This window comes from Dipodomys spectabilis, unplaced genomic scaffold (genome assembly GCF_019054845.1).
Source record: "Dipodomys spectabilis isolate Male_0828 unplaced genomic scaffold, ASM1905484v1 ptg000669l, whole genome shotgun sequence".
Lineage (NCBI taxonomy): Eukaryota > Metazoa > Chordata > Mammalia > Rodentia > Heteromyidae > Dipodomys > Dipodomys spectabilis.
The window spans coordinates 7811119-7838877 of NW_024871346.1; the positions used below are offsets into that span (position 1 = coordinate 7811119).

Below are 27759 nucleotides of genomic sequence, written 5' to 3' on the forward strand. Positions count from 1 at the left end.
GATAGGTGGGAATCCCTAGAGGAGCTAGTGTTGAAAGTAGAAGATTTCATGTGTTCTATTATGGCCCAGTCAAGTGGATGGAGAAGATTCCATTGGTTTTATTAGGCCCCAATCAAATAGGGACCGCGAAGGCTAGAAGCCATTAGCACACAGAGACCAGTGACAGATGGAAGGCTTCCATACATCATGAACTGTGAATGAGTCAGCTGCTGGGAGCTCACGCCTATAATCCTAGCTGGTCAAGAGGCTGAGATCTGAGGATCATGGTTCAAAGCCAGCTAGGAAAAGAAAGTCTGTGAGACTCAACTCCAATTAACTGCAAAAACATATGCCATTGCTCAAATGGTAGAGTGCTAGACTTGAGTGAAAAAAACTAAGGGACAGTGCCCAGGGCCAGAGTTCAAGTCCCAGACCCAGCACATAAATAAATACTACAACATACTAATGATTCTCAAACTGAGATTTCTAGAACTCTAATTCCTCGAAAACAAGAATAATGCAGACTTAAGCATTAATCCAGTATCTTTACTACAGCAGTTTTTCTCAACTCTTCTGAACTTGTTAATTTGCAGAGTGCTCTTGCAAGGGCAAATGAGAAGGCCACACTTCAGCACCTTATTGACCTCAGAAGCCACTTCTGTGGATCCATCATTAGCAATTCCAGAAGGCAGTTTAAGAGATATTAGTCTGCAAGATGCCACACAACTGGTGTGCAAGGTTTTCCCAGAGTCCAACCCAACTGGTTATTTTCAGCACTCCAGAAAGAAGTTATATAAATTTGATATAACAAGGGGGCATGAGAAAACTCTAAGACCCAAATCACGCACACACTCACACACACACACACACACACACACACACACACACACACACACCCTTGTTTCCTACTGTACCAGGTGTTCATCCATGTAAAACTGCTACTAAATCCTAGGTGGTGTCTTGGCCCTGAGCATAGCGTGGTCAATAAAAGTAACCTCCTTCCTCTTAGGGCTTTGCCCCTAACACAGAAGAGAAACAAACAAGATGAGCAGGTAAAATATGGAGGAGATGAGAGTGGGCTGGGTTCCAAGGAGAAAATACCCAGTAGAGGACAGGGACATTTAGCATAGGGTATCTTGAAGGCAGAGCATTAGGGAAAGCTCTGTGACAGCCAATGAGACCGTGGGCTCCTGGCCAATCCTTGTGCGTGTATATCTGTAATCCTTCCCTTGCTTCTGAAGCCTACCACCCCCGCCATGACAAGTTCATTCTTTTGTCTCCCTATTCACCCCATTCTTCAGTGTGATGAATTCTCAAAGCATTGTGAACTGTGTAATTCCCCTCAGTAAAGAAAATCATCCAAATCCTGGCATCTCTCAGGGCCAACTCCCTTCTTGTCCATATCTTTGTTAGTGAAGAATTCTGGTCCTATTTCATTTCATACTAAGTATAAACCAACTAAAATGGTAACACAGTACTTCAAAAGACAGCCTTAACACCTTTTCAAACTCAATGGTTTTGGATAAACCACTAAGTTGGGTCAGCTTCCCATCCATCCAGTCTATCCATTCATGTATGCATGCCTCCATCCATCCAGTCATATATATACACACACATACATTTATCCATCTATCCATCCAATCATCCATCCATCCATCTGTCCATGCTTCCATCCATCCACCTATTCATCCACCCACTTATCCATCTGTCATCTATCCATCCACTCATCCATCTACCTATCCATTTGTCCCTACATACATCCTTCCATCTACCCATCCATCCAAGAAATATTGTCTGAGGGTTTACCTTGTTCCAACTATTGTACTAGATGCTTGGGACATAGCAACTCAGAAAACAGACAAAAATTCATGCTTTCCTGGAGTTACTAGAAGAAATAGTAAATAAACACCATCAATGGATGAATGAAGTAGTATGTTCAAGATGACAAACACTAGGGAAAAAAACAGATGAAAGTAGAACTGAATTAGAGAGCTTGCATTAGAAGACAGGAGATCTTGCCAGAGCACATTCTCTGCTAACTCCTCAGGCAGTGGATTTGTGAGAGGGAAGGGAGGGAGGCAGGAAGGGGAGGCGGAAGCTCTGGGCTAGGACATTAGGGAGTTCCTTTTTGACCTTGACCTTGTGTCCCTTCTTTCCAGGCACGGAGGCCTGAGTGACCAGACCATGGAGACCCTGCTTGGTGGGCTGCTGGCATTTGGCATGGCGTTTGCTGTAGTCGATGCCTGCCCCAAGTACTGTGTCTGCCAGAACCTGTCTGAGTCACTGGGGACCCTGTGCCCCTCCAAGGGACTGCTCTTCGTACCCCCCGACATCGATCGCCGGACGGTGGAGCTACGCCTGGGAGGGAACTTCATCATCCACATCGGCCGCCAGGACTTTGCCAACATGACCGGCCTGGTGGATCTGACACTGTCCAGGAACACCATCAGCCATATCCAGCCCTTCTCCTTCCTGGACCTCGAGAGTCTCCGCTCCCTGCACCTTGACAGCAACCGGCTGCCTAGCCTTGGCGAGGACACCCTCCGGGGTCTGGTTAACCTGCAACACCTCATCGTCAACAACAACCAGCTGGGGGGCATTGCCGACGACGCCTTCGAGGACTTCCTGCTGACGCTGGAGGACCTGGACCTCTCCTACAACAACCTCCACGGCCTGCCCTGGGACTCGGTGCGGCGCATGATCAACCTGCACCAGCTGAGCCTGGACCACAACCTGCTGGACCACATCGCCGAGGGCACCTTCGCCGACCTGCAGAAACTGGCCCGCCTGGACCTCACCTCCAACCGGCTGCAGAAGCTGCCCCCGGACCCCATCTTTGCACGCTCCCAAGCTTTTGCTCTGACGGCCACGCCCTTCGCCCCGCCGTTGTCCTTCAGCTTCGGGGGGAACCCGCTGCACTGTAACTGTGAGCTGCTCTGGCTGCGGAGACTGGAGAGGGAAGACGACCTGGAGACGTGTGGGTCGCCGGGGGGGCTCAAGGGTCGCTACTTCTGGCATGTGCGTGAGGAGGAGTTCGTGTGCGAGCCTCCTCTCATCACGCAGCACACGCACAAGCTGTTGGTTCTGGAGGGCCAGGCGGCCACGCTCAAGTGCAAAGCCATCGGGGACCCCGGTCCCCTTATCCACTGGGTGACCCCTGATGACCGCCTGGTGGGGAACTCCTCCAGGACCGCGGTGTATGAGAACGGCACCCTGGACATCCTCATCACCACCTCTCAGGACAGCGGTGCCTTCACCTGCATCGCTGCCAACGCCGCGGGCGAGGCCACAGCCACGGTGGAGGTGTCCATCGTGCAGCTGCCGCACCTGAGCAACAGCACCAGCCGCACTGCTGCCCCCAAGTCCCGCCTCTCCGACATCACGGGCTCCAGCAAGACGGGCCGGGGGGGGGGAGCAGGGGGCGCAGGAGGCGCAGGAGGCAGTGGGGCTGGAGAACCCCCCAAAAGTGCCCCTGACCGCGCGGTGCTGGTGTCCGATGTGACCACCACCTCAGCCCTGGTCAAGTGGACGGTCAGCAAATCCGCACCCCGCGTGAAGATGTACCAGCTGCAGTACAACTGCTCCGACGACGAGGTACTGATTTACAGGTGGGTACTGTGTACTGTGGAGGAGTGGCCGCAGGAAGGGCAGGGGAGGTGGCCAGTGGGGCTGGAGGGTGTAGGGGTTGGAGCTCTTCCCACCTTTAGGCCTCCTCTGGGGCCAGCCGTGACACCTCTAGGCATGTAAGAGGAGATCGAAAGAGAGGGCTGCTTCGAGGTTTGTTGTAAGGGAGTTCCGTAGGGAGAAACAGAGAAGCCACACTTTGAGAGGTCGAATCGGCAGTCCTTAATGGAGAGCCGGCCGCTGTGGGTGGATTCTTGTCTCAAAGACCAGCCGCCCAGAGCAGAGCTAGCACACAGCGTGTAAAGACAAAACCACGTTTGGGCGGGGCACCCCAAGCCCAACCAAAGCAGACTGTATTGGGAAGTAGCTCAGGTACCAGCAGAACTTTCCAGCGAGGGAAGTAGCTCTGGAGTCAGCGTAAACTTGCCCTATAGGTGGGAGGGACATGCCTTAACCATAGAGGGAGAAAGCCTCAGAGGAGAGTGAATGAAACCATTTAGGGAGATCGTGGAGGATGGGCATTCTCCCTGTAGCAAAAGCTCTCCTGAGACTCAACAGCATGACCTCTGAAATTCAAGGAGTAGCTTCTCTCAACTCTAGGCTTTTCAGAGCTGGGTGGCAAGTCCCCTCCACCCAGAATGGCTGTAAGGACAAGGCATATTACTTAGACCCAGTCTCCTTACTTCAGTTGAAGAAGGAAAGGACCACACATGGCAGCTGAAGAGAAGCCATAGAAGGACCCAGGCAGGGGGCAGTGGTGGCTTTGAGTCTCTAAACTTGATGCTTTGAGACCAGTTGGCTGATGCGCTAGACCAGTGTGAGGATCTCTTAGCCAGAGGATCTGACTTGCAAGCTGTCATTTGAAGTCAGCAAGATCATTGGAAGTGTGTGTGTGGGGTGGGGAGGGCAGGGTTTTATCATGGCTCTGCCACTTGCTTGTCCTTTGATTTTCCTGGCCTGCCTTAGTTTCTTTACCTGTAAAATGGACATCATTTATGTTAGACTTAGAATGGATATCTGGTGACAGGTAATTCAATCAAAATGACTGGAGGGAAATAAAAAGAAAAGAAAGAAAATGGAAGCAGAAATGGGTTGGCTTATATCACCGAAAAGTCAGGCAACTGCTTCAGGAAAGGCTGCATCAAAGGGTCAGACCCTCCGATGTCTGTGCTCTGGGTTTCTTTCCCCCAAGGACCACATAGATTCATACTCAGGCAACTTCTTCCTTCCAGAAGACCTCTACCCAGCCTTGAAGGGGAGAAAGGTGGCCCGTGGCCCTTGATCTCTGATGGCATGAGCCCTACTCATGAGACTTAGAAGGAGTCATCTTCCCACATGAGTTGAGCCTTCTGGTCTCCAGTCTTCTCATGGAAGTGGAGACAATGATAGTGACCTTGTAAAGTTACTGTGAAGGGTAAGGGGTCATTCCCCAGGCTGGGTAGAAAGAGAGACTGGGTAGTAGAGAGATGAAATAGAATCTATCAGAGTACTACGGGATAGGAGAGCCGACACAGACGAATCCCTTCCGAGGCCAGCCTCAATTTCTAGGGAATAGGAAGGACATGGCTTAGAATCTATGGCTCAAGGAAAATCTGCTGTCCTTCAGCATCTTCTGTGTTTAATTTCATGCATGCAGAACGATAGGTTTCAGAAAGAAACACACAGACTTTATCCCCTAGGCCACGGGCACCTCTGCCTAATTGTTGACATATTTATGTGGGGTGGGGGACAGAGGGGTGGGTGTGTCCATCCTGGGGCTTGAACTCAGGGCCTGGGCACTATCCCTGAGCTTTTTTGCTCAAGTCTAGTATTCGACCACTTGGACACTTGATGGTTAATTGGAGATAAGAATCTCATGAATCCAGCCCTGGATGACTTTGAACTGCGATCCTCAGGTCTCAGCCTCCTGAGTAGTTAGGATTACAGATGTGAGCCACCGGTTGTGTGGCTTTGGGGAGCATATTTGATGGGAAGAGCAGGGTATAGGAGCCTGAGGGTGGGTGTACCCAGAAAACACAGCCCAGCCAGGATTCCCTTTCTTTGCACATGCTGGGCCCTGCTGGAAAGCAATATCCTGTCTCTGGGAGCAAAGGAAGCAGAATAAAGGAATTAATCTGAGGCACATACATGCATGCATGGGTCTCCAAATGTAGAGATACATAATTAAATTTAAGCATACATATGTGAGTTCTTCTACTTATAAAAGTCAAGTCTTTGTAGAAAATTTGGAAAGTGGAGAAAAGATATAAAGAAGGAAATGAAAATTACTCATTCTGCACCATCCACATTTAAACCAGAGAGGTATTTGGGAAAGCACCTTTCTGTTTTATAATAATCCTAATTGTATTTATGGCCAATCTAGTGTATATTATTGTAGCTTAATCCTGTCCACTGAATGTGACCGTTTGCTCAGTTCCCATGGAATTGAAACATTTTTTTTTTTGGCTTGGCTCCATGGTAACTGATGTAGACAATCTTTAATCATTGGACATTCAAGTTAAGTTATTTGCCATTTATCAATACAAAATGGAAGGTCATGATGGTATTTTTATATATAAATACTAGTGCATTCTCAATGATTTTTCTCAACCTATTTTCCTGGGAGTTGAATCATTGGCTTAACCAGTAAATTATAATGTTTGCATGTTCCACATAAGTATTTATTTACCCTGACACTCCGTGGTTCTAGGCACTGCCTGTGTTGACCACACCCTTTTGGATATGGAATATAAAGAATGCCTTTCATCTTTGCCAGTTTGAGAGGTAGAAAAAAATGGAACTCATTTTAATTTACATTTCTTTGATAATGTGTGAGACTGACCTTTGGAAAATAAGTATATTTCTTCCCTTGTGAATTTAATATATGGACTCAACTTTGGTAAGAAGCATAAAGGCAAAAACTTAGCAGCTCTGCACTGGCACAGGTGTGGGGTGATGGGCTCAGGGTTCAGGAAGATGGGAAGAAGATGAGAACATCTACATAGCAACACACCAATGGCCCCAAAACGGTGCCCCTGGGGTGTCTCACAAATGCCAGGGCAGGGCAGAGAGGGCTGTGTTTCTATAGACTTTCAAGATGGGAATTCAAAGTCACTTTTATTTGTTGACTAGGAATCTGGAATTATAAATATAATGAAAATAAAATGGAACCATCAGAGTTAAAAATGCAGGTGACAATGGTGACTTCATTTTATTTTTTGTCTAGTGATGAAGACTAGACGAGGTATACATAGAAAGGTCTCCAAATACTGTGGGCCTATAGAAGGGACCAAGGGTCATGGCAAAGGAGTAAGGGATAGGGGAGGAGGAGGAGGAGGAGGAAGGAGAGTAAGAGCAACATAAAACAAGGCCATTATTTTGTATGTCTTCCTGGGTAAGGAAATGGAACAGAAAGAGTAGATTTGTAATTCAGCCTTTCTTTAAATGGATTGATTTACAGAGTTTTAGGGTCAATCTAAGTGTGAGCCTAGAAGCTAAGTAGTAATAAAATAAGGGTACCAGTGCCCTCTTGGGCACATGGTGGATGATAGGGTAACAGGCTCCATCTTGTCTTTATGATAGAGACAGAGAAGTTCCCCATCCAGGTGATGGGCGTGCCTGAATTCCTATAGGCAGGGTGGGGACTTGGATGAGAGGTTACTGGACCTGTCAGTCCTGTGCTTTGAACTCGGGAATCTCTTGAGTTTTCTGTAACCCTGCCCCCTGATCCTGACCTTATTTAGGCCCAGACCAGCTCAGGTGCCATTTTGCCTTGTGTCTTATGGCCCCTGGCTCCTGGCTCACCTCTGGTCACCAGGATATCCTACTTCAACTCTCCATTGGAGTTGATCTGGTTTGTGGGGATTGTTTTTCTGCTCTTTCTTTGCTTTACTACTGGCATGACTCCGTTTTTCTCATAGTATTAAGTGTATTTGAGGGGCTGCAGGTCTTTGTGACAGAGTCCACCTGCATTTGCCGGCTCTCCAATAAAGACTCCTGATTCGACCTCTCAAAATGTGGCTTCTCTGTTTCTCAAAATGAGTTCTTGTATGACAGTAAGGACAATCACGTATGATTGTGATCGTACTGCGTGACTTCGCTTCTAGACTCTGTCTCACTTAAGAATTTAATAAAGCTCTGCCAGGGTCCTATAGCCAGGAAGCAGCAGGATTGTTGCTGTGGCTTGGATACTCCATACGCATATACACACCAAGGATGCACACGTAAAGGCTTAGTCCCATGGAACAGCAGAACTGAGAGATGCTATGGATCTTTGGGGTCGGGGCTTAGTGAGAGGTTCTGAGGTCAGTGGGGTGTGTCCTGGGCAGGGAGATGGAGACGGGCACTTTCCCCTCATGGCCTGCTTGTGGCTATTGTCATTAGGCATCCTTCTCCAGAGGCCCACAGCAACGGGGCCACAGCATCTTGGCTCTGAACCTCCCAACAGTGAGCTAAGAAAACCTTTTCTCCTTATGAAAGCTAATTGCCTCCAGTATTTCCTTATGGAAATTCCAGACTCAGCCACTGGCCTCCTGTAGTTTTCACTGTGTGGGTGCTTGGAAAGAAATAGAGACTCAAAGACAGAAGCTAGTTAGAAAATGAATTGTCCCCAGGGGGAACACAGAAAGGCCTGCTGATTCCTTCTGGGATGCTGAGCCAGCAGCCTGACTTGGTTTGCAACTCCACTTCAGACTTCCCAGCCTCATGAACAAATCAACGTGGCTGTAGCTAAGTGCACCATGTTTCCCCAGTGTAGGACCCTGAGGCAATTGTGCCTTTTAGAGTTCCTTACCCCACAGGTACTTGAGCCCCCAAACCTGGCAGACATTGGTAGAGGCTCAGAGAGAGCGCAACACAGAATGAAAATGAGATTCCAGGCCGTGTTCTAGGGAGGGAGGGGCCGTGGACAATCCCAAAGTCTAAGTAACTCAAACATGACTGGAGTTTGGTGCCAGTGAAACTATGCCTTGCATTTTCAGGTGGGCACTGGGGCTTGAACTCAGGGCCAGGGCACTGACACGGAAGCTTTCATGCTCCTTAGTGAAGCCACGGCTCGACTTCTGGGTTTTTGCTGCTTAATTGGAAATAAGGGTCTCATGGATTCTCCTGCCCAGGCAGGCTTCAAACAGATCCTCAGATCTCAGCCTCCTGAATAGCTAGAAGTATTGGTGGGAGCCATCGGCAGTACTTTGTTCTTTTGTAGCTGTCTGGTGGCCCAAGCTGACCTCCTGGGCCATTTGGCCTCCCTCAGTACAGCCAGCTAAGCACTGCAGGTAGGCGTTGGACATACCAGACGCACTGAGTTCACAAGTGGATCCTGGCCTGTTTCCCTGAGCCGGGAGAGGGCTCACAGTGTGACAGCTCTCATCATTAGAGCCTGCCCACCCAGGGAGGGCCCAGCATTAATGAACACATGTCAGAAAGGGAGAGAAGTAAACAGGGAAGAGTAATCCCTTCCCCACCCAAAGAGATCAACAACCCAGCCCACTCAGCCTGATCTCTGGTGTGACACAGGAAGTCAAGTGGCCTGCATGTCATCATTCACAAACACTTGTCTCTAAGAGTCATTGAGAACATCTGTTATCAGGTGTGATGTTGGAAGGGGAGGGAGGGGGGCGGGGTGGGGGAGAGTCAAGGGAACAGTAAGCTTGCTCCCCGAGCACAGGGTGGGCTTAGCCAGGCTGCAGGCTTACCTTCCAGCCCATGTGATGTGTCCATCTTCTCCATGTAGAGAAGGAAGGTTCTGAGAGAAGAGGGACCAATGACAGCCAAGCAGCCCCTTCCCACAGTATCTGCAGGCTCCGTGGCTGTCAGGCCATGTCCTGATCCAAGAAAGAATCAGCCACCTGTCCAAACCACCAACCCTATCTCCCATCTAGGAAAATGACAGTTTTTACCCCCAGGAAGATCCAGAAAAATCACAACCACCTCCACCAAGGAGTGAAGGAAAATGTGTCAATAAGTGTGGCATCGCAGACTGCCAGGTTAGAGGGCAGGATCTATCTATGTGGACAGGAGAAAGTTCTGTGCTTGAGCCGCAGCCCAGGACAGACTGGCTGCTTCTGAAAGGCCAGCCCACAGGCAGAAGAGAGGGGTACATAGGAGAAATTGGGGAAGAGGGGGAAGAAGGACCACATTAGCATCTCTCAGACTTTCCCAGTGGCACTCAGGGGGATTCATGTCCTGCCATTGGAGCTGAGCAGCAACATGGCCCCGGAGTCCAGTCCCTAACTCCCTGAGAGAGCAGTAGGTCCCAGCCAGGCTTTGCCATGCACTCCGTGTATCTCTCCGTGAGGCTCTGCTGCATGGCTGGAAAGACCCTGTAGAAAGACAGAACCAAGTACAAGGTTGTTTCTGGGGCCATGTTTATTGCCCATTAGCTGAATGGGATTGGGCGTTAAGAGTGTAATCCCAGGCTCCCGCCTGGAATGGGGAGAATAATGGTGCCATCCATCCTGCAAGATTGTTGTGGGAATAGAAAGACATGCCAGGTATAAAGAGAGGCATCTGCCCAGTCATAGCGGCAGAGACGTGGCCACAATGGCAAACCCAGCTCTATAGTCCTTGATACAGATAACTCAGCTATTCACAAGGGATGGATTGGATCTTCCTGGACATGTTGGTGTCCTTGAACCGCGCTGTGGGGTGGGGATCTGACCTCACAACACTTAAAGGAAATAAGGGGCTGGAAACGCCACTCACCAAGTGGTATTAAACACTGAACCTCCAGACTCGGGAATGAGCTGGGGGCCCCAAGTTCAACCTCCTTTCTGGTTAGTAATTAGCCCTCATGAAGGTTCCAAGGTAAATGCCTGGCCAGGGAAATTGATCCTCTTGAGCGTTTTCATGTGCTCGCTAAAGTGGTGGTTGACCTGGGTTGGGAAGAGTCTATTCTGAGCCGTTCTGGGAGCAGGCAAAGCAAAGGAAAAACTGTGTTCTGAGGTGTAGACAGGATTCGGAAGGAAGAAGTGGGGACGGCCACTTTAGATGGAATCTACAAAGAATAAAGAGCAGAGGGAAGAATGATGTGGCTAAGCGAAGGACCTGTGAAGACTTGAAGACACCAGTGGAGCAGCCAGCTCCTGCCACAATAATGCCGTGTAACAAAAGAACCTGAAAAATCTCAGAGGCCACACTACCCATGGAGCTGGAGTTGAGCTGGTCTTAGCTGAGTTGGGCTGGCCTCTCCACCTCCTTCCACTCCCCTCTCAGAACTGGTTGGATCTGCTGATTTGTGTTTCCTCGTGGAGACCCAGGGGAGGGCTGGAGAGCACCCAAATGTGCTCTTCTTCTGGTGCAGGCAGCCAAGAAGGCAACCCCACTGTAGACACAAGCGCCAGGCCTGCTAAGTTGCCTTGACTGGGGTTGGGGACTTGGGGTGTGTGTGTGGGGGGACCTGGAAGGGTGGCGGAGGCCTGGGGGGGGGGGCGGAGCAGGGAGACACAGACAGACACAGGGTCTGGGAGGCTGGGATGGTAGCAGCTGAGCTGACAGCCTGCACCAAGCACCCGGGAGGTATTTTTACCACTGTCAAAACGCCATGGCATGTGCGTGTGAGCTCCAGGCTGCTCCGGCCCTCCCCCTCCCCCCTCCTCCCCCGCCCCTTCTCTCCAGCCTCTTGCCAGGGAGAAAGTCTGAGCAGAGAGAGAAAGGCTTTGGGACCCCCGGGCTGTCCCAGGATGGGAGCTTCTGTCTGGTAATAAAATCAAAGGGGAAGTGGGCTGCCTCTCTGAGCGCTCATGCTCAGTCTTAAACCCTGCTCTCCCCACCCCTGCCTACAGTGGGCCTAGGAACTGGACCCGGTCCCAAAGCCCTCCCTTTGCAGATCAAAGAGCCTGAGGTAACACCATTAGAGGTGGATTTGTTTGTGTCTATATAAGGCGTAGAAGTCTGGGGAATGCTGAGGTCACTTCCTCTGGGATTGGTCCACGGGGGATGCTGATGTGATGGAGGGTGTTATGGGAGCCCTGGCGGCCGCAGGAGACAGGAGAGGTTGCAAAGCAAACTACAGCCCAGCTGCTCTGTGCGGATGTATTTATGGCCAAGGACGTGAACCAGCTCAGGGAGAGGAAGAGCAGAGCCAGGGCCCCTGGAATCAGTCCAGCTTCTTGTTGGCCACAGCTCTGCTGCCCTTGGTGTCTGGTTCTTGCTACTTTCGAGTGAAGTCTAGAGCAGCTCAGGGGCAGCTCAGGGCCATCCACCCATCTCCACGGGGCCTGCCCCACGCACTCCATCTTCCTCCATAGTTAACCCGGGTTGTGTGCGGTGATGCTCCTGGCTCACTCCGTGCCGCTTCTCCGGCTCCATCTCCCCTTTCTTCCCGCTCACCATGAGTCATCCTGCTGGTTTGATTGTAGGCTCCTGACGTCAGGTCTGGGCCACACTAGGAAGTGTGATCAGGGCTCTCCTGCGTTCCCCCAGCTCACGGTTCCCTGGGAGACAGTAGGGAGGTACCCACACGTGCAAGGCATTCGTGGGCCCAGAAGTCTGGCAGCCTTCAGCGTTGTACAAGAGAGTGTGAGGACTGACCTCCCTCGGGGAAATCCACGGAAGGCTGCCTGGAGGAGGAGATCTACACCCCCACCCCGGGGTGCAAAAAGATACAGAGAGCAATTGTAGGCAAAGGCTGCCATGGCTGCTCTGTTCTCTGGAGCAGGAAGGGGCTGGTGTGTACCCATCTCTGACAGGTCCTAGATTGTTGATGACTTACGGCGGCGGCGGTAGGCAGGATACCAAATGCGGCATGACCAGAGACAAGCAGACCAAGGCTGCCCTGCTCCAGCTGGAGGTGGCTCCGGTCCGAAGGCAACCTCAACGCTCCCTGGCCCACTGGGGTGCCGAGATGTTTCTAACACCATTGCCCACTGGATATTATTCAGACCCCGTCTTGTCCCCTCCTCCCCTGGCTCTTTCCAAGGTAAAATGGCCCAGTGTGGAGGGGCAGCTGGTAGTCCTTGGCGAAGGGGAGTTAGACTTTCAGTACTTGGGTGTCACAAGGAACCCCTCTGGGGGCCAGACCTGTTGCTGATTGTGTATGTATGTGTGTGTATGGCCGGGGATACTGGGGATTGAACTCAGGGCCTTGCATTTGCTAGGCAGATGCTCTGCCACTAGAACCAGGCCTCCAGCCCCTTTTTGCATGAGCTATTTCCAAGGTAGAGTGTGGCTTTATGTCTGGGCTGGCCTGGGCGGTGATCCTCTTACTTGTCCTTGCAGTGACCCTGGGAATGACAGACACACACTGCTGGTCCCCAGCCACTGTGCCACTCTTGGAGCTGGGGTAACAGGTGTTTACAACCACCAGATTGAGATGGAGTCTCTCAGACTTTCACTCAAGCTGGCCCTGAAGGGTGATTCGGGCCGCCCCCCACCCCTCCCCATCCCCATTTCTACCTCCCAAGTATCTGGGACTAGAGGTTTGAGCCACAGCATTTGGCTCTCTGGGTCGATTTTTGATCGCTCGTCTCATTTTACATGTGCGTTAATGGAGCACGCCATCCCCTCTCTGCTCGGCAGTACACAGACCGTAAACCACAAAGCCAGTGGATGGAATTTAGGTCAACGGTGCCAAGCCAGCACCGGTGGCTTTCCCTGCAAAGACCACAAGGGTAATAAGAGCTAAGTTTTCAGGGACGTGATCGCACGCAGGTCCTGTCCCAGCTGTCGGGACCGCTTATCTGCTCCATTGATTTGTTCAGCAGCTGATCAAGAAGGACCCATTGTTGTGAACTTGATCTTGGAGAGGAGAAAATCAGAGCACACAGGCTAGCAAGCCCCGCTGAGGTGTCTCCTCTGGCTGGTACCTGGGTGGAGCTCCAGTCTACTAGGTACTTGCAGTGCAGCTTGCATCATGAGCTTGAGCATTTTGTCTGCACGGAGCACCCTGGGAAGCGTGCCACTGTTATACCCCTCACAGTAGGGTAGGAATGGTCCCAGCCTATCTCCCTCTAAACACAACCAGCATCCTTCTTCTTCCTGGGGCTAATGCAGATGTCAAGAAGTGAGCTGTGTGTTGTGGTGTCACAGGTGATGCATGCATGCATCCATTGAATTAATTGATCATTTTGGGTATTGGGGATGGAACCCAGGGCCCACCACCAAGTACCTGTCCGGCACGGCGATGTGAGGCCAGTGACCTCATCTCCTGTCACACTGAGCCCTTCCCAGAGCCCCAGAGCCACGAACCCATTGTCACTTGAAGCCACCACAAGCAAAGAGGGGACAGACATAGGAGCCCCATAGATAAGGAGTAAACAGGTAGCCTCTTCAGGAGGGGTCTCAGTTAGACAAGTGGAGGAACTTCCAGGCAGTACTGGTGATGTCTCACAGAGCCTTGGATTGAAGGCAGAGGGAGGCCTTGGGGCTTAAAGAGCCTGGAGGGTTCTGTCTGATGTGTGCCTCCCTACCTACCCTTGTCTATTCTTTTGTTGTTGTTGGTGGTGGTGGTGATCGTGGTTGTGGGGCTTGAACTCAAGGTCTGGTTGCTGTCCCTGAGCTTTTTCACTCAAGGCCAGCACTGTACCACTCTGAGCCACAGCTCTGATGCGGGCTTTTTCTGTGATTAACTAGAGATGTAAGAATCTCATGGACTTTCCTGCCTGGGTTGGCGAGTCTCAGGTCTCAGCCGACTGAGTAGTTAGGGTTACAGGTGTGAGCCACTGGTGCCTGGCTTTGGGCATTTTCATTTTGGACTTGCCATCTGAACCAAGGCTGCTCTCTAGTCCAGCCTTCTTGAAATGAAACTCAGGCCTTGTGAGAATCTAGTGACGAGGCAGACTTGGAGGAGAGGAGATTAGGGCCTAGTCTCTGCCATCCATGAGCCACTACAGTACTGTGGTGGTCGCTCCCTGGGAGAAGAAAGACCGGAGCTTAGTGATGAGCCAGCCAGGAAACCGCAGCCCAGGCATGGGACATGAATCTCTGTCAGCCATGGGGCTCGGGCTTGAGGCTGTCCAGCAGAGGGAATGGCCTATAGATCATAGCTGGCTGCTGACCTTGATTCTTAAGCGAAGTGAAGAATAAAAGGTCATATTTATTCCATCAGAGCCACGGGAGCCATGAAATACCAAAGTGTGAACAAAGGCAGCAGTAGATCACTTGCCAAGCTGAGGAACCGGCTGATCTGTTTTCCAGGACTGGGTAGAGGGTAGGAAAAGAAGAGATGAGGCCCCCCAATAGTGCTGGCTTTGAGCTACAGCAGTGCAACAAATTGCTCTGATTTCTAGGTCCCAAGGAGTTACCAGGGCTGTGTTCCTTAGCCTCAGTGTCACCTTCACAGTGATATAACTGACATACACCCAAAGCTGAGCCTGTTCTCCCTGGCCAGACAGACACTCTGTCTTTCTGTCCCTGTCTCTTTCTCTAGCTTATGTAGCCAAAAAAGGGGATGTGACAAGGGTGTTTACACCAATCACAGCAAATCTTCATGCAAATAAGGGTTATGTTTGCACCAATCATAGCAGGCCTTCATGCAAATGAAGGATATGTTTGTACCAGTCACAGCAGACCTTCATGCAAATGAAGGATATGTTTGCACCAGTCACAGCAGACCTTCACTGAAACGGTACCCACTAAGACACAATCTCTCATGCAAATGAGGGACTGAGCTTGCAACAATCACAATCCCTAGTGCAAATGAAGGACTGTGTTTTCACGAGACACAGGCCTTTTGCTGGGTGGGCCTCCAGGGGCAGTGCCCCCCATCTGGCTTGGGTGGAAATGGCTACAGGGTCATCTAGGGTTCACTGAGGCTTGTGATGACAAAGTTTATTGCAATCTGTTTGAAACTCTCAGGTCAGTTCCTTTTAGAAGCAAAGCTTGTGCTTTGGCAGCAAGCAGCTGTAGTTGCCATGTGGCTTCCTCAAGGTGTATATAGTGAAGTGTTCAAAGTGTCTGGGCATCAGAGAATGGTCTAACAGTTCATTAGGAGTTCATATTTCTTTTATGCCTCAATTAAACCTGAGTTTCTCACTCGTGGTTTACTGCTGGCAGGGTCAGGGGACACTTGGCGACTCTGTGCTGTGTGCACTGTCCCTCTGTTCTGGGATGGAGGATCATAACATTGCCACTTACAGTTATGCCCAGTCAAAACCAGGACAGTTCCCTGCCAGGCCTCGCACTGACATCAGAGCTCATGGTGAGCAGTATTCAGACCTCACGCCAGGGCGCCCTTTGACCCAGTAGGTCACCTCTGCTCCCAGGAGGCCTCCTGTTAGAAGACAGCAGCGACATCAGTGGTGTCTGTCAAAACAATGGCTATCTACACAGGCCAACTGATTCTAACAGATAGATGATAAAGAAGGAGACATTCTGCATATGCATACACAAGTAGGTGACTGTGTATAATATGCCAGTGTTTTGCATACATTGATTCTAGTTTAATAAACGGCTTTTGCAAACAAGAAGGCTGAAACTTTGGGAAATGAAGATATGACCAGTGCATAATGGCGTCAGGATTTGTACCTGGTACCCAGGCCACTCGTGTTGAATCCTGTGTGCCAGGGCCTGCCCATTCTTCTCCTGCTTCTTCTCTTTAGGTGATGTTCTTGGGGAATTCTACAATGGCAGAAGTGGGCATTAAGCACAGAGAAAGAGGGCTGAGCATGTGGCTCAGCGGGAGAGTGCTTGCCTAGCACACATGAAGCCCTGGATTCCATTCCTCAGCACCACATAAGCAGAAAAGGCCAGAAGTGGTGCTGTGGCTCAAGTGGTAGAATGCGAGCCTTGCACCAAAGAAGCTCAGGGACAAGTGCCCAGGCCCCGAGTTCCAGCCCCAGGACTGAAAAAAAAAAAAAAAAAAAAAAACACGAGAAGGAAATTGATCTGTCCAAGGTTACACAACTATAGTTAGAGCCTCATCTACTTGGCCTGCACTGGCTAAGACCTCTCCTTGACCGGACAGAGTAGCCTTTCTGCTTTCCCCCCTGGGGTCTCCCTGACAAGTTATCTCTCTCTCCAGCCTTTCTCTCTTGCTGGCCATCCTGCATGTGAGAGGTAAGAATGTCAGAGAGGATCAGCAGAAATACATCCAGGAGAAATGCTGAGGCTGAGCAGGATCCTCCTGACCACGTGGTAGAAGGAGCATCTCTCCAGGGGATGAGGCCGCAGGCAGAATGATGAAGCAAGCCAGCAAGCCAGTGTGCATCGACCACTCATTGCAGGGAGGCGGGGGGGGGGGGGGGCGGACAGAATCTGCCTCCAGGCACGTGGTTTGAAGCAGCCCCCAAGGAAGTTGGATTCGTGTTTCCATCACTCATGTACTCTGAGTGTCCTCATTATGGGAAGCGACGGCACTCGTCTGGGAAAGAGTTGGTACCTGTAGGCTCTGGCTGAGTAGCCTCACATCTTTGTATGTTTCTCCAGGGGTCCTGCGGGGCAGCCAGTCATTTGCACTTCATTTGACGGGCAAGGAGGATGAGATGCAGGAGAGACATACCAACCTATCCAAGAAAAGGCCAGAAGTCCTGTTAGCAGTCAGTGGGGCTGGATTTGAACTTGATCCTCAGATACCAATTCCATGGCTGATTTTGTTGGCCATCCGGGGTTTGGATTCAGGGCTTCATGCTTACTTAGACTGCTAGTTCATCTGACAATCTACCAGCCCTGCCTCCAGCCCATTAGTTGCTGGCTATTTTGGAGATGATGTCTCACAGACTTTTCTGCTGGGGCTGGCTTTCAACTGCGATCCTCTGGATCTCAGCCTTCTGAGTAGCTAGGATTACAGGTATGAGCTGCTGGCACCTGGTCATTGTGGCTATTTTACTGCATGAATATATTGTAAGACTGTACTCAGTCCTGAAGAGCCTACTCAATTCCCAAAGGCACTGTATGATCCACATTAGGAACCCATTTTGCTGAGGAGGAAGTAGTGAGCCTCTAAGACGGCAAGTGTCTTGTCCAACATGGCACGGGGAGCTTTCTCCTGTGCGGTCCAAATGTGTTCTAAGGGTTGATATAATTTCCTTCTTCTCAACTGACAGAGGGAGAGGGTGATCATGTCGGGGACTGGGGAAGCAAGGCCCCAACACCTTTCAGGAAAAGAATGAGCACCTCAGTTCACTTGATTTGCAGCATAAGGGAGTTGTGGTGTGAGCATGCATGGCCCCTTCAGCATGCACAGCTGAGAGTTTAGTTCCCAGTGGCAGGAAAGGAATGGGGCCTCTAACGAGACGGCTGAGCGATAAAGTGGGCTCAAAGTGCCAGGGTGAAGAGGAATTCTCCTTTTCCTTTGTTCTTCCCTCACCTGTTACCAGGTGAGGCTCCAGTCTCCACCAGGGAGAGAACATATAGTTCTGGTTTGTATGAAGTCAACTGCCCACACTGTGGTGCTCTGTTGTAGCAGCACAGACAGGCTAACACGGAGTCTTCACAGACTTGCCATCCAGGGAGGCCTTGGGTTTGCTGTTCACTTGTTTGTTTGCTGGGCATCATGACAAGGATTCCATTCACTTTCCTCTATGGGATCCTGGCAGTGTTTGTAGGAAGCACCTGCAGGGAGTTAGCTCAAGTCGTGAGGGCTAGATTTCCACTTTAAGGCCCCAGATTCCTCCACATCTGATGAGGGTTTGAACCCAAGGCTTAATGCTCTGACCCTCTCTGCTCTATCTTTAAAACTTCTCCATGGGCCTTTTGTTACTAGCATATTCTCCCAGGTACCATCCTCTTTAGCCCGCCAAACCCAGACAGAGGGGCAAGCAGATGGACTGGGGCCACGCTGCCTGCTCAGGCTGCTCTTCGAGTGCTGCCCACCAGCCCAACCAAGCCATGGGCGACAGAACCAAGAAGTCTTACCCGTGGGGCTCACCTGCCAGGTGTACACAGCTTTGGTGATGTGACAAAGACATTTGCAATGACCTGTCCTCTTCCCGCCCACCTGGCAGGATTTGCTTTGTGATTGTGCTCTTCCCATGTTGTTTTTATTGGGTCAAAGCACACATAACATTCACCATTTCGGGCACTGACTGTGAAAAGGTACATCGATCAGAACCCTCCAGCTTCAGGACTTTCCCATATGCCCAAGCTGAGACTCTGTCTCTACCCCTCTCCCACCTCCCACCTCCCATGGCCAAACCCTAATTCTAGAAGCCACGACTGTCCTTTGTACATCTGGGAGTTGGACGGCAGGATCTGTCATTCTGCACCCAGTGTCGTCTGTCCTCAAGGCTCCTCTGTGGGGCAGCATGTGCCAGAATTGCATAAACACACAGAGCGCGGCACGAGCCGGCGTGCTGCGTGTCATCCTTGAACAGGGCAGTGCTAATCTTCTCAGTGTGGCTCCAGGTACAGCATCAAGGCTTTGAAAGCGAGCACTGAGCGATGCTTTTTGGGAGGATGGTGCTGGCTTTGTCCCCTGCCCCCCACCCCCAGCTTCTACCCCCTCTTGTAAGGATGGGTCTGCCAGCGGGGGCAAATCATCGAATCCGATTCATCACCAGGCCGTGTTGACTCGCTGCCAGCCGAGTCTAGTGTGTTGGGCCTGGACGCAGCTGGTGGGGAATCTTCATTTTGCACACTCCTGCATTCCCGACAAGGTATAATTGATCTGACAACCTTCTCGTGGAGCAAGCTCTTCTCAGCTTCTCCAGGAGATAAATAGACGCTATTGCCATCATCATCATCATCATCATCATCATCCAAAGAAAGAGACAGACAGACAAAGCTTTGTGTGGACTGCAAGACTGGCCTGGGGGGTACTCAGGCTTAAGTGACAAAAACTGTTTAAGAATAGAATGGGAGCAAAGGTTGGGAAAACACACGGCAGCTCCATTAGGTGCCTCTCTGAAGGGGTACGCCAGAGAAGTGTGGGGTCCAGCCAGGGGAATCTGGGGTCTGGCTGTTCTCTGCTCGCAGACCCCCTCAGAAGAAGGTCAAATGCCAATGGTTGCGGACTGGAAGCAAGCTGGAAACCGTGTTCCTAGGAGATGCTTGGGAGGAAAGCACAGCTTGATTCCAGAACAGTGAGACTTGGCCGTGGGAGGAGAACACCGATGCATCATGTGGGGAGCAATGTCCTGGGAAAAGGGCAAATGGGGTCTGGATGGCCCTGCGGGGCTGCCTTAGGGCCCCAGTGGGAGGAATGGTGGGCTGTCAGCTGACAGTCCAGGGAGAGCCAGCTGGGGATCTTGAAGCTGGGGAGTGTGACAGGTAGACACAGGAGTGTCTGACCTGAGAGGTGTAGGCACATGGCTAAGGGGCCTTGTGTAGATATGGTGAATGGGGGGGGGGGGGGTTGGAAGGCCTTTCTCACTCCTCTATTCCAATCATCTATGTGTGGAGATGAAAGAGAGGAACTCCAAAGAGTCAGGGGTCATTGGACCATGATGAACCTTAACCTCTCTGAGCCTCAGCCCCTGGTCTGTTAGAATATAGGTAGTAATTCTATCTCTAACTTAAATTCTTTAACAACGATAGGATTGTTATAGAATTAAGTTAGCTAATACTTACAAATGGCTCCACACTACAGAGTAACATATAGGTTTTATTCTTCGTTACTTGCTGTCAGACAGTTGGCCTGATCCTGAGACTGGCTTCCCGCTAAGACTCAAGAAGATTCTGTTTCAGTCCCCTGGAGTCTGAAGAGGATGAGTTCCAAGACCCCTGCAGATAGGAAAACTCACAAAGGTTAAACTCACTGCTAGGGAATGGTGTATTCACATTGGACTGAAATACACACTCATTCCCATAGGTATTAAAGCACCTTTTACTACTTACCATGCCACCCACACCTTCAGGGTTGGTGAAAGTTGTGAGCTTATACTGTTTGTAACAAAAAAGTCTGTGCATGGTCAGATGTTTTTATTCAAATATCTTCCATCTGTACTAGGTTGAATTAATGGATGCCAAATCTGCAAGAGAGCCTGGGAAATGTAGTTCTCTGCCATGCAGAGCAGAGGCTGGAGGAAGGGGGGGGTGGGGGGAAACTGATCTGGGAGCAAACGGTAGCCTTCCTGAGATACTTTGCAAATGTTTTCCTTGTTGGTTTTCACTAATTCTGGTGCCACAGGGTCTTGGTTTGTTTGCTCACAGCTGGTGCTCTATCGTTTGAGTCATGCCTCCAGCCCATCTTTGTGCTGGTTTGGAGATGGAGTCTCACACTTTTAAGAATAGAATAGGAGCAAAGATTGGGCTGGTTTTGAATTTTGATCCTCTGGGTCTCTGTCTCCTTAGAAGATAGGATTATAACACCCAGCCACCTCTGTGGATTCCTCTGCTAGTATTGAGAGACAGAGACAGAGACAGAGAGACAAAGAGACAGAGACACAGAGACAGAGAGAGTCAGAGACAAGACAGAGGCTCATTTTATTTTTCCTGGGTAAGTGCTGGTGTTGCGGTTTCAAATTGTGTTTTAGAGCATAAGAGCTTAATTAAATTTAACATGTTGGAGCAACTTAACTTAAAATAGCAATTCATGCTCTCTGCTAACAGAGATGTCGCCAGTTTATATGATGGAAAGGAATGCTTCAGAGCTTCGGGAATGACTTGTTCACAGACAGGACTGGGGCCTGCTGGTGGTACAATGAACTGTCTGTGCCTTCGGGCCTTGCTGTCTGCCCTAGTAGGCTAGCTGGGGTGACCACAGACATGCCAGCGGGGTTCTGCATGGAGAGCAAAAACAGGGCTGGGCAGAGCACAGGGAGGGAGGTTGACTATTCATTTGGTCTCTGTCTGGTGATTCACTCTGGCATCAACAACCTAATTCTCTAAATCATTGTGCCTTAATGAGGGCATAATGTCTGGGGCAAAAAGCATTTGGCAACATCTGGATCCCACTCCAGATATGTTGCGCAGGTAGAACTTCCTGCAAGGGGAGAGAGGAACTCCACGACCAAGATTTTATTGACATGGGCCTGGGGGGTGGGGGTGGGGGTGGGTTCGCTGGGCCAAGGCTGAGGTTCTCACTGAGTGAGCTCCATGGAGTTTCTCAAGGCACTCTCTGGAAGATTCTTCCCCATCTGCTGCAGACCAGATAATAGAAATAAGTTATCAGAAAAATAAATAAATAACCATGCTCTTGGGCTTGACAATCAGTTTGCAAGCAAACTTAGAGGATATGTACATAGGTGGCAGGAAAAGAACATGACTGGCAGCCTGGCAGTCCAAGGAGGGGTTGGACTTCTCTCTTTCTTGATTAGTGTATGATAATTGTAAAAGGGAGTGTCACTGGGAATTTCCATCCCTCCATGGCACCATATATATCGTATGCCCTCTCTATTTCTCTTACCTCTCCTCCCCTATTTTAAACAGATTTTGCCGAGTTTCATTATGTCATCATAATTGACATATTTCCATATTATTCATCTTCCATAATTCTTTTTCCTCCTCACCCTCCTCCTTTTCCCCAAACAGTCCCACATTTGCATTTACATTATACATATGCATGTATACAATATATATGCATATGTGCATATATATACCATATAAATGCATATATTTCGGTATATCAGTTTATATTCCTCACAGGAAACATGGATTAGCTGTCATTCTGAACCTGACTCATTTTGCTTAACATGAGGATCTCCAGTTCCATCGATTTCCCCTCAAATGACAAAGTCTCATTCTGCTTTACGGTTGAACAATATTCCATTGTGCACACACATATGTGTGTGTGTATATATATATATATATATATATATATATATATTTATCCATTTACCCCATTGACAGGCACCTAGGCTAGTTCCATAGCTTGGTTATTACACTTGCTGTAACAAACATCAGTGCACAGGCATCTCTATTGTACCCTAACTTACATTCCTTTAGACATATTCCCCAGAGTGGCATGACTGGGTCACATAAGAATTCTACTTTTAGGCTTTTGAGGAGGTGTCACACTGACTTCCATAATGGCTGCCCTAATTTATATTGCCATCAGCCCTGTATAAGCGTTCCTTTCCACCCCCACCCCCATACCCTTGCCAGCATTTGCCATTGCTCCCCGATTTGATGACGGCCATTCTGACAGACCTAAGGTGAGAGTTCAGTGTTGCTTTGATTTGCATTTCCTTTATGGCCAGGCATGTTCAACCTGTGTTTATTGGCCATTTATACTTCTTCTTTCAAGAATTGTCTGATTGGGATTGGGGGTGTGGCTCAGGTGGTAGAACATCAGCCAATGAGCGAAAGCCTCAGCTCAAGAGTTGGGATCTTGGTCTCAGACAAGAGAAAATTGTCTGGTTAATTCATTTGTTCATTTAGTAATTGAGCCTTCGGTGCTTTGAGGATTTAGTTTTGTGAGCTCTTTACAAGTTGGGGTTATTAAACCCTTGTAGATGACTAGCTAGAGGAGAGTTCCTCCCATGCCATGGGCCATCTCTTCAATCTAGTGGATATACATCCTTTGCTGTATAGCAGCCATTAACTTGATGCCCTCCTATTAGTCATTCTTTCCTCTTGTTCCCTGAGCCATTGGAGTCCCATTCAGGAGGTTGTTACTATTTTACAGGGTTTCCGTGTGGTAGTTCCAACATTTCAGATCGTACATTAAGGTCTTTGATCCATTTTTAAATTGGCCGACATTCAAACTCTCAAGACAGAAACAGAATTTGTTTTCTGCTTTTGTATCCTTTATATCAACCACAACACCAGTGAAACCATCCACTCACCTTCCAAGCTAGGCCCAGAGCCCCCTTGATTCCTACCCATGTCCCAGGGGCTGGGAGGTGAATTCTGTTTCTGTCCCTGGCGCTTCACAGAACTTTCTCACTGCACCTTGATCCTCTGCTGCCTGGAGTCAGGAGCGGTCCTGCCTTGGATGAAGAGGTGTGGAATCACTCTTAGTAGATCCCAGCTGGTCTCAGGGCCATTGTTTCCCTAGAGGACAGTGCAGACTGCTCTGCTTCCTCTTTCTGTAAGTGGAAGTGATAAAAAAAAAATATCTCAAGGGGATTCAGGAGGCTGAGTGAAGGTGAGGCAGTAAATCTCCCAGCTCAAGACAAGACCCTGTGGGTGCTGGTGCTGGTTACTGAGGAGTGCCTTCTGGGATGTTTAGACTCTGCTGGTTCTTGCTATCTTTAACCACTATTCCTGCCCAATCTCTCTCTCTCTCTCTCTCTCTCACACACACACACACACACACTGAGGGTAGAGGAGAACGTGACTGTCTTCTTGCTCTGACTCTGGGAAATAGGCTTTATTTCTGATGGTCCAAATACAGTGCTGTCCTCTCTTGCTGCTGCCAGAGTCCACCACAAATCCACGCGGTCCTGCCATACCTCCTGCTGTAGCTTCATCCCATTCAGATTCCACTGATTTGAGAAACAAGTCCATGTAGAGGGAGAGAAAGAGGTGGGGGGAGGGGGAGGAAGAGAGCGCAGGTAAGGCAGGAAGATGAAATCGTGTTTGAGAGGAGCTGGGCTGTCTGGATTGGAGCCTGGCTCCACCACTTCCTGGATGGGCATCTTTGGGCAGGTAGCTGATCCATTCTATGCCTCTGTTTCTTATCTGCGAAGTGGAGGCCACACGAGTGGTAACTACGTCTAAGTTATCGCTGGGAGGAGTGAGGAAGAGCGTTTTCTTGCCACTGGCTGTCAGCTTTACAGGAGCAGGCAGGAGGTCTCTGGCCTCATGGTCCAGCTCCTGTGGCCTGGGGCTGCCACGGGGGTGACGTGGACAGCCACGTCCCGCAGCAGAAGCCCCTCCCCGCCTGGCTGGGCACTCCCTTGGCCGGGAAGCCGGCTAGGTGGCGGCACAGCACTGGGCGGCTGGGGGGCTAGGTCCCAGTTCCACCATCACATCTTTGCTTCCCATGATCCTCCTCCCCCTCTTCAAAGTGAGGTTGTGGCAGTGGCTGCCCAGAGTGACAGCTGTGGGGTCCGGAGGGCAGCCTGGCACGTGTGCCAGCAGGGTGTGCTCTGATGTCACTGCTGTGGGCCCGCTTCGGCCCTGCCACCCTGGCTGGCATCACTGGGGAGTAGGAAAGCCTCCTGGAGACCTCTGCAGCCCGTGGTGACCTCGATGGCACTGGGCTCCACTGGCCCTGTCCAGCAGATGACCCAGCAGACAAGGGGTCCTGCCGGGGATGAGGGCACTGCCAGGCTTTGAGCACTGTTCTGAGGGAGGGGAAGCTGATGAGCTAGAGAACAACCAATGAAAAAACTTCCCTGAAATGGGAAAATGGCCCCTTCCCCCCCCCCCCCCAACCCCCCGCTGCAGCCAGGAACCAGCCAGAAGCTGTGTTTAAGTGCCAGCTGTGTGGCTTCTGGCAAACCACTTAGCCTCTCTGAGTCTCAGCCCCATTTCTCCTCTGAGCAACCGGATGATGTCCAGGTAAGGGCAGGGAGAAGCTACAAAGTCCCGGCCAGGCCTGAGAGGCTGCTGGGTGCACCCCCCTACCTCCCCTCTCTGACTAATGCCCCAAGGCATGTGGGGTAGATCTACTCCAGGGGCACTGCTCAGGGGCAGGGGGAGGGGCCAGGGAAGCCTCCAGGGCTGCCAGCTGATAGGACAACGTCAATATCTGCCTGTCAGCTCCATCCCCCGGGCCGTCCCCGGTGGGCCTCTCCAGCCTCGATTGAGTATTTCATATTTGAAATCTCAATTAAGTTGTCTGGCTGCGGGTTTGAAGGGCCGGTGGAAGCTGAGGGAGCCTTTGCATTTTTCACATTGTGGGGATGGAAAACAGGGGGAGCCGTAGAGGGGTACAGAGGACCGGAGTTCAAGATTTCTACAGGAGCCTCTCTGGGCAGACCCGGGCACCATCTCTGGGCATAGCAGAAACACGCGGCTTGGAGAGCCATCAGGCTGTCCCCCAAAAAGAAGAGATCAGAAAGGGCTGTCCTGACTAGGAAGCTTACCCAGCCTCTTCCAAGTGTGGCTGTGATGTGGGGTTCACCCGTCCCCCTGGGTGGGGGGGCTGGGGTGCTTTCTGGACTTTACCCTTTGGACGGCACATCTGACCTCCACCTCCGGCCCTTTCTTGCTTAGATCCCCACCCCCACCCCCACCTGCAGCAGCCAGTGTCCATCCTGAGTCAGGGAAAACCTTGATGGGAAGGAGAGGGAGGGGCTGATTGCTTAGGGCAGGACCTCGGTTCTGACTCAGCACAGCAGCAGGCTTAGAGAGTGCTTGGTGCGCACGGTGATCCTGAGGACAGGATGGGTGGTATCCGTAGCAGACGTGTGGGAGAGGGTGTGTGGCCTGCTGCTGGATCTCTGCTCTAGTTCCCACCGCTAATCTTTCTGCCTCTTGCTGTGTCCCTCTACTTTTCCCCACCTGTCCTTCCTCTACTCCGTGGGGCTTCTCTTCTTCCCTCTCTCACCTGACCTCTGACCCGCCTCTCTGTCTCCCTCTTTCTCTGTGGCTTCATGCTCCCTCATTTTCCATTCACTGCAACCTCTATCTGTGTCTCCTTCCCTCTCCACCCTCTCCCCTTCTTCCCTCTCCACCCTCTCCCCTTCTTCCCTTTCCCCCCTCACCCCCTCCCTCTCCTCTCTGTCTCCCCAACTCTCTTTCCTCCCGTTTCTTCACCACTCTGTGGTTTTATTTTTGCTGTGCCTCCTTCTCTGTGTTTCTGTGTGCCTCTGTTTCTCTCTCCTCCACGCCCCCTTCCATGGCTCTGCTTCTGCTTCTATCCCCTGTCCATCCCCCTGTCCTTCCTCTCCACCCACCCCTCACCCTCTGCGTCTCCCTCCTTCCCCAGGATGATCCCAGCCTCCAACAAGGCCTTCGTGGTCAACAACCTGGTGTCGGGGACCGGCTATGACTTGTGCGTGCTGGCCATGTGGGACGACACGGCCACGACGCTCACGGCCACCAACATCGTGGGCTGTGCCCAGTTCTTCACCAAGGCCGACTACCCGCAGTGCCAGTCCATGCACAGCCAGCTGCTGGGCGGCACCATGATCCTGGCCATCGGCGGCGTCATCGTGGCCACGCTGCTGGTCTTCATCGTCATCCTCATGGTGCGCTACAAGGTCTGCAACCACGAGGCTCCGGGAAAGTTGGCAGCGGCCACGGTCAGCAACGTGTACTCACAGACCAACGGGGCGCAGCCTCCCCCTCTGGGCAGCCTGGGCAGCGGCGGCGTGGGTGGCGTGCCCGCCGGGCAGCTCCCGCAGGCGCCACCCAAGGTGGTGGTGAGGAATGAGCTGATGGACTTCAGCGCCAGCCTGGTCAGGGGCAGCGACTCATCTTCCTCCAGCTCCCTGGGCAGCGGGGAGGCCGCGGGGCTGGGACGCATGCCCTGGAGACTCCCACCCCCTGCCCCTCGCTCCAAGCCCAACCTTGACCGCCTGATGGGGGCCTTTGCCTCCCTGGACCTCAAGAGTCAGAGGAAGGAGGAGCTGCTGAGCTCCAGGACTCCAGCGGGCAGGGGGGCAGGGACATCGGCCAGAGGCCACCAGTCGGACCGCGAGCCGCTGCTGGGCCCCCCCGCGGTCCGCGCCAGGAGCCTGCTCCCCTTGCCCCTGGAGGGCAAGGCCAAGCGCAGCCACTCTTTTGACATGGGGGACTTTGCCGCCGCCGCGGTGGGCGGCGTGGCCCTGGGCGGCCACAGCCCCCCTCGGAGGGTCTCGAACATCTGGACGAAGCGCAGCCTCTCGGTCAATGGCATGCTCTTGCCCTTTGAGGAGAGTGACCTGGTGGGGGCCCGGGGGACATTTGGAAGCTCCGAGTGGGTGATGGAGAGTACTGTGTAGCCTGCTGCTAGGTACCCTCCCTGCTTCCCTCAGAGGGGAGAAGAGGGCAAAGGAGGATCTTCTCGGCAAGTTTTTCTGTGGCGTTTCCATGGTGATGTTTACATCTGGGGACAGCTTTGCCTCCCTGTCAATGGCCTCTTGTCCCTCCCACCCAGCCACTAACCCTCCCCTCCCCATGTCACCTCCCCAGACCCCCCTGTCCCCACCACCCAACGGGGTGTGCTCAGGGAATTCAGACTCGCTCAAACGTCGGACTGAGCCCTGGGTGTTTGGAGAGGCAACAAGCTCTGCCTTTCTGATCACAAATGTAGCGACAAGCAAGTGGCTTCGGATTGCTTATGGGTCTCGTGTTGTTTTTCTTATTTCTTAATTTACTTTTTTTTTTCCATTTCCCAGACTCTTCCTCTTCATTCTTCCGGATAACCGAGAGTGTCCTTTGCATGGCCGAGTATGTGTCTGGCAGCCCCTGGGTTAACGGCTCTTATTATCACTTGACAGGACCCGAGCATGCCTCTTGTTCTGGTCTCCTCTGGGGCAGGGCAGG

The 27759-nt window shown here is 51.3% G+C and overlaps 1 protein-coding gene across 1 annotated transcript in view; it reads left to right on the forward strand.

The window, feature by feature from the left end:
- Nucleotides 1-27547, forward strand: part of Lrfn2 (leucine rich repeat and fibronectin type III domain containing 2) — a 137837-nt gene extending 110290 nt beyond the window's left edge. The window contains exons 2-3 of the mRNA XM_042671945.1: nt 2139-3587; nt 26219-27547. Of these exons, the coding sequence (XP_042527879.1) occupies nt 2164-3587; nt 26219-27215 (2421 nt within the window). The 5' untranslated portion in view covers nt 2139-2163 and the 3' untranslated portion in view covers nt 27216-27547. The remainder of the gene's footprint in view (nt 1-2138; nt 3588-26218) is intronic.
- The last annotated feature ends 212 nt before the right edge of the window (nt 27548-27759 follow it).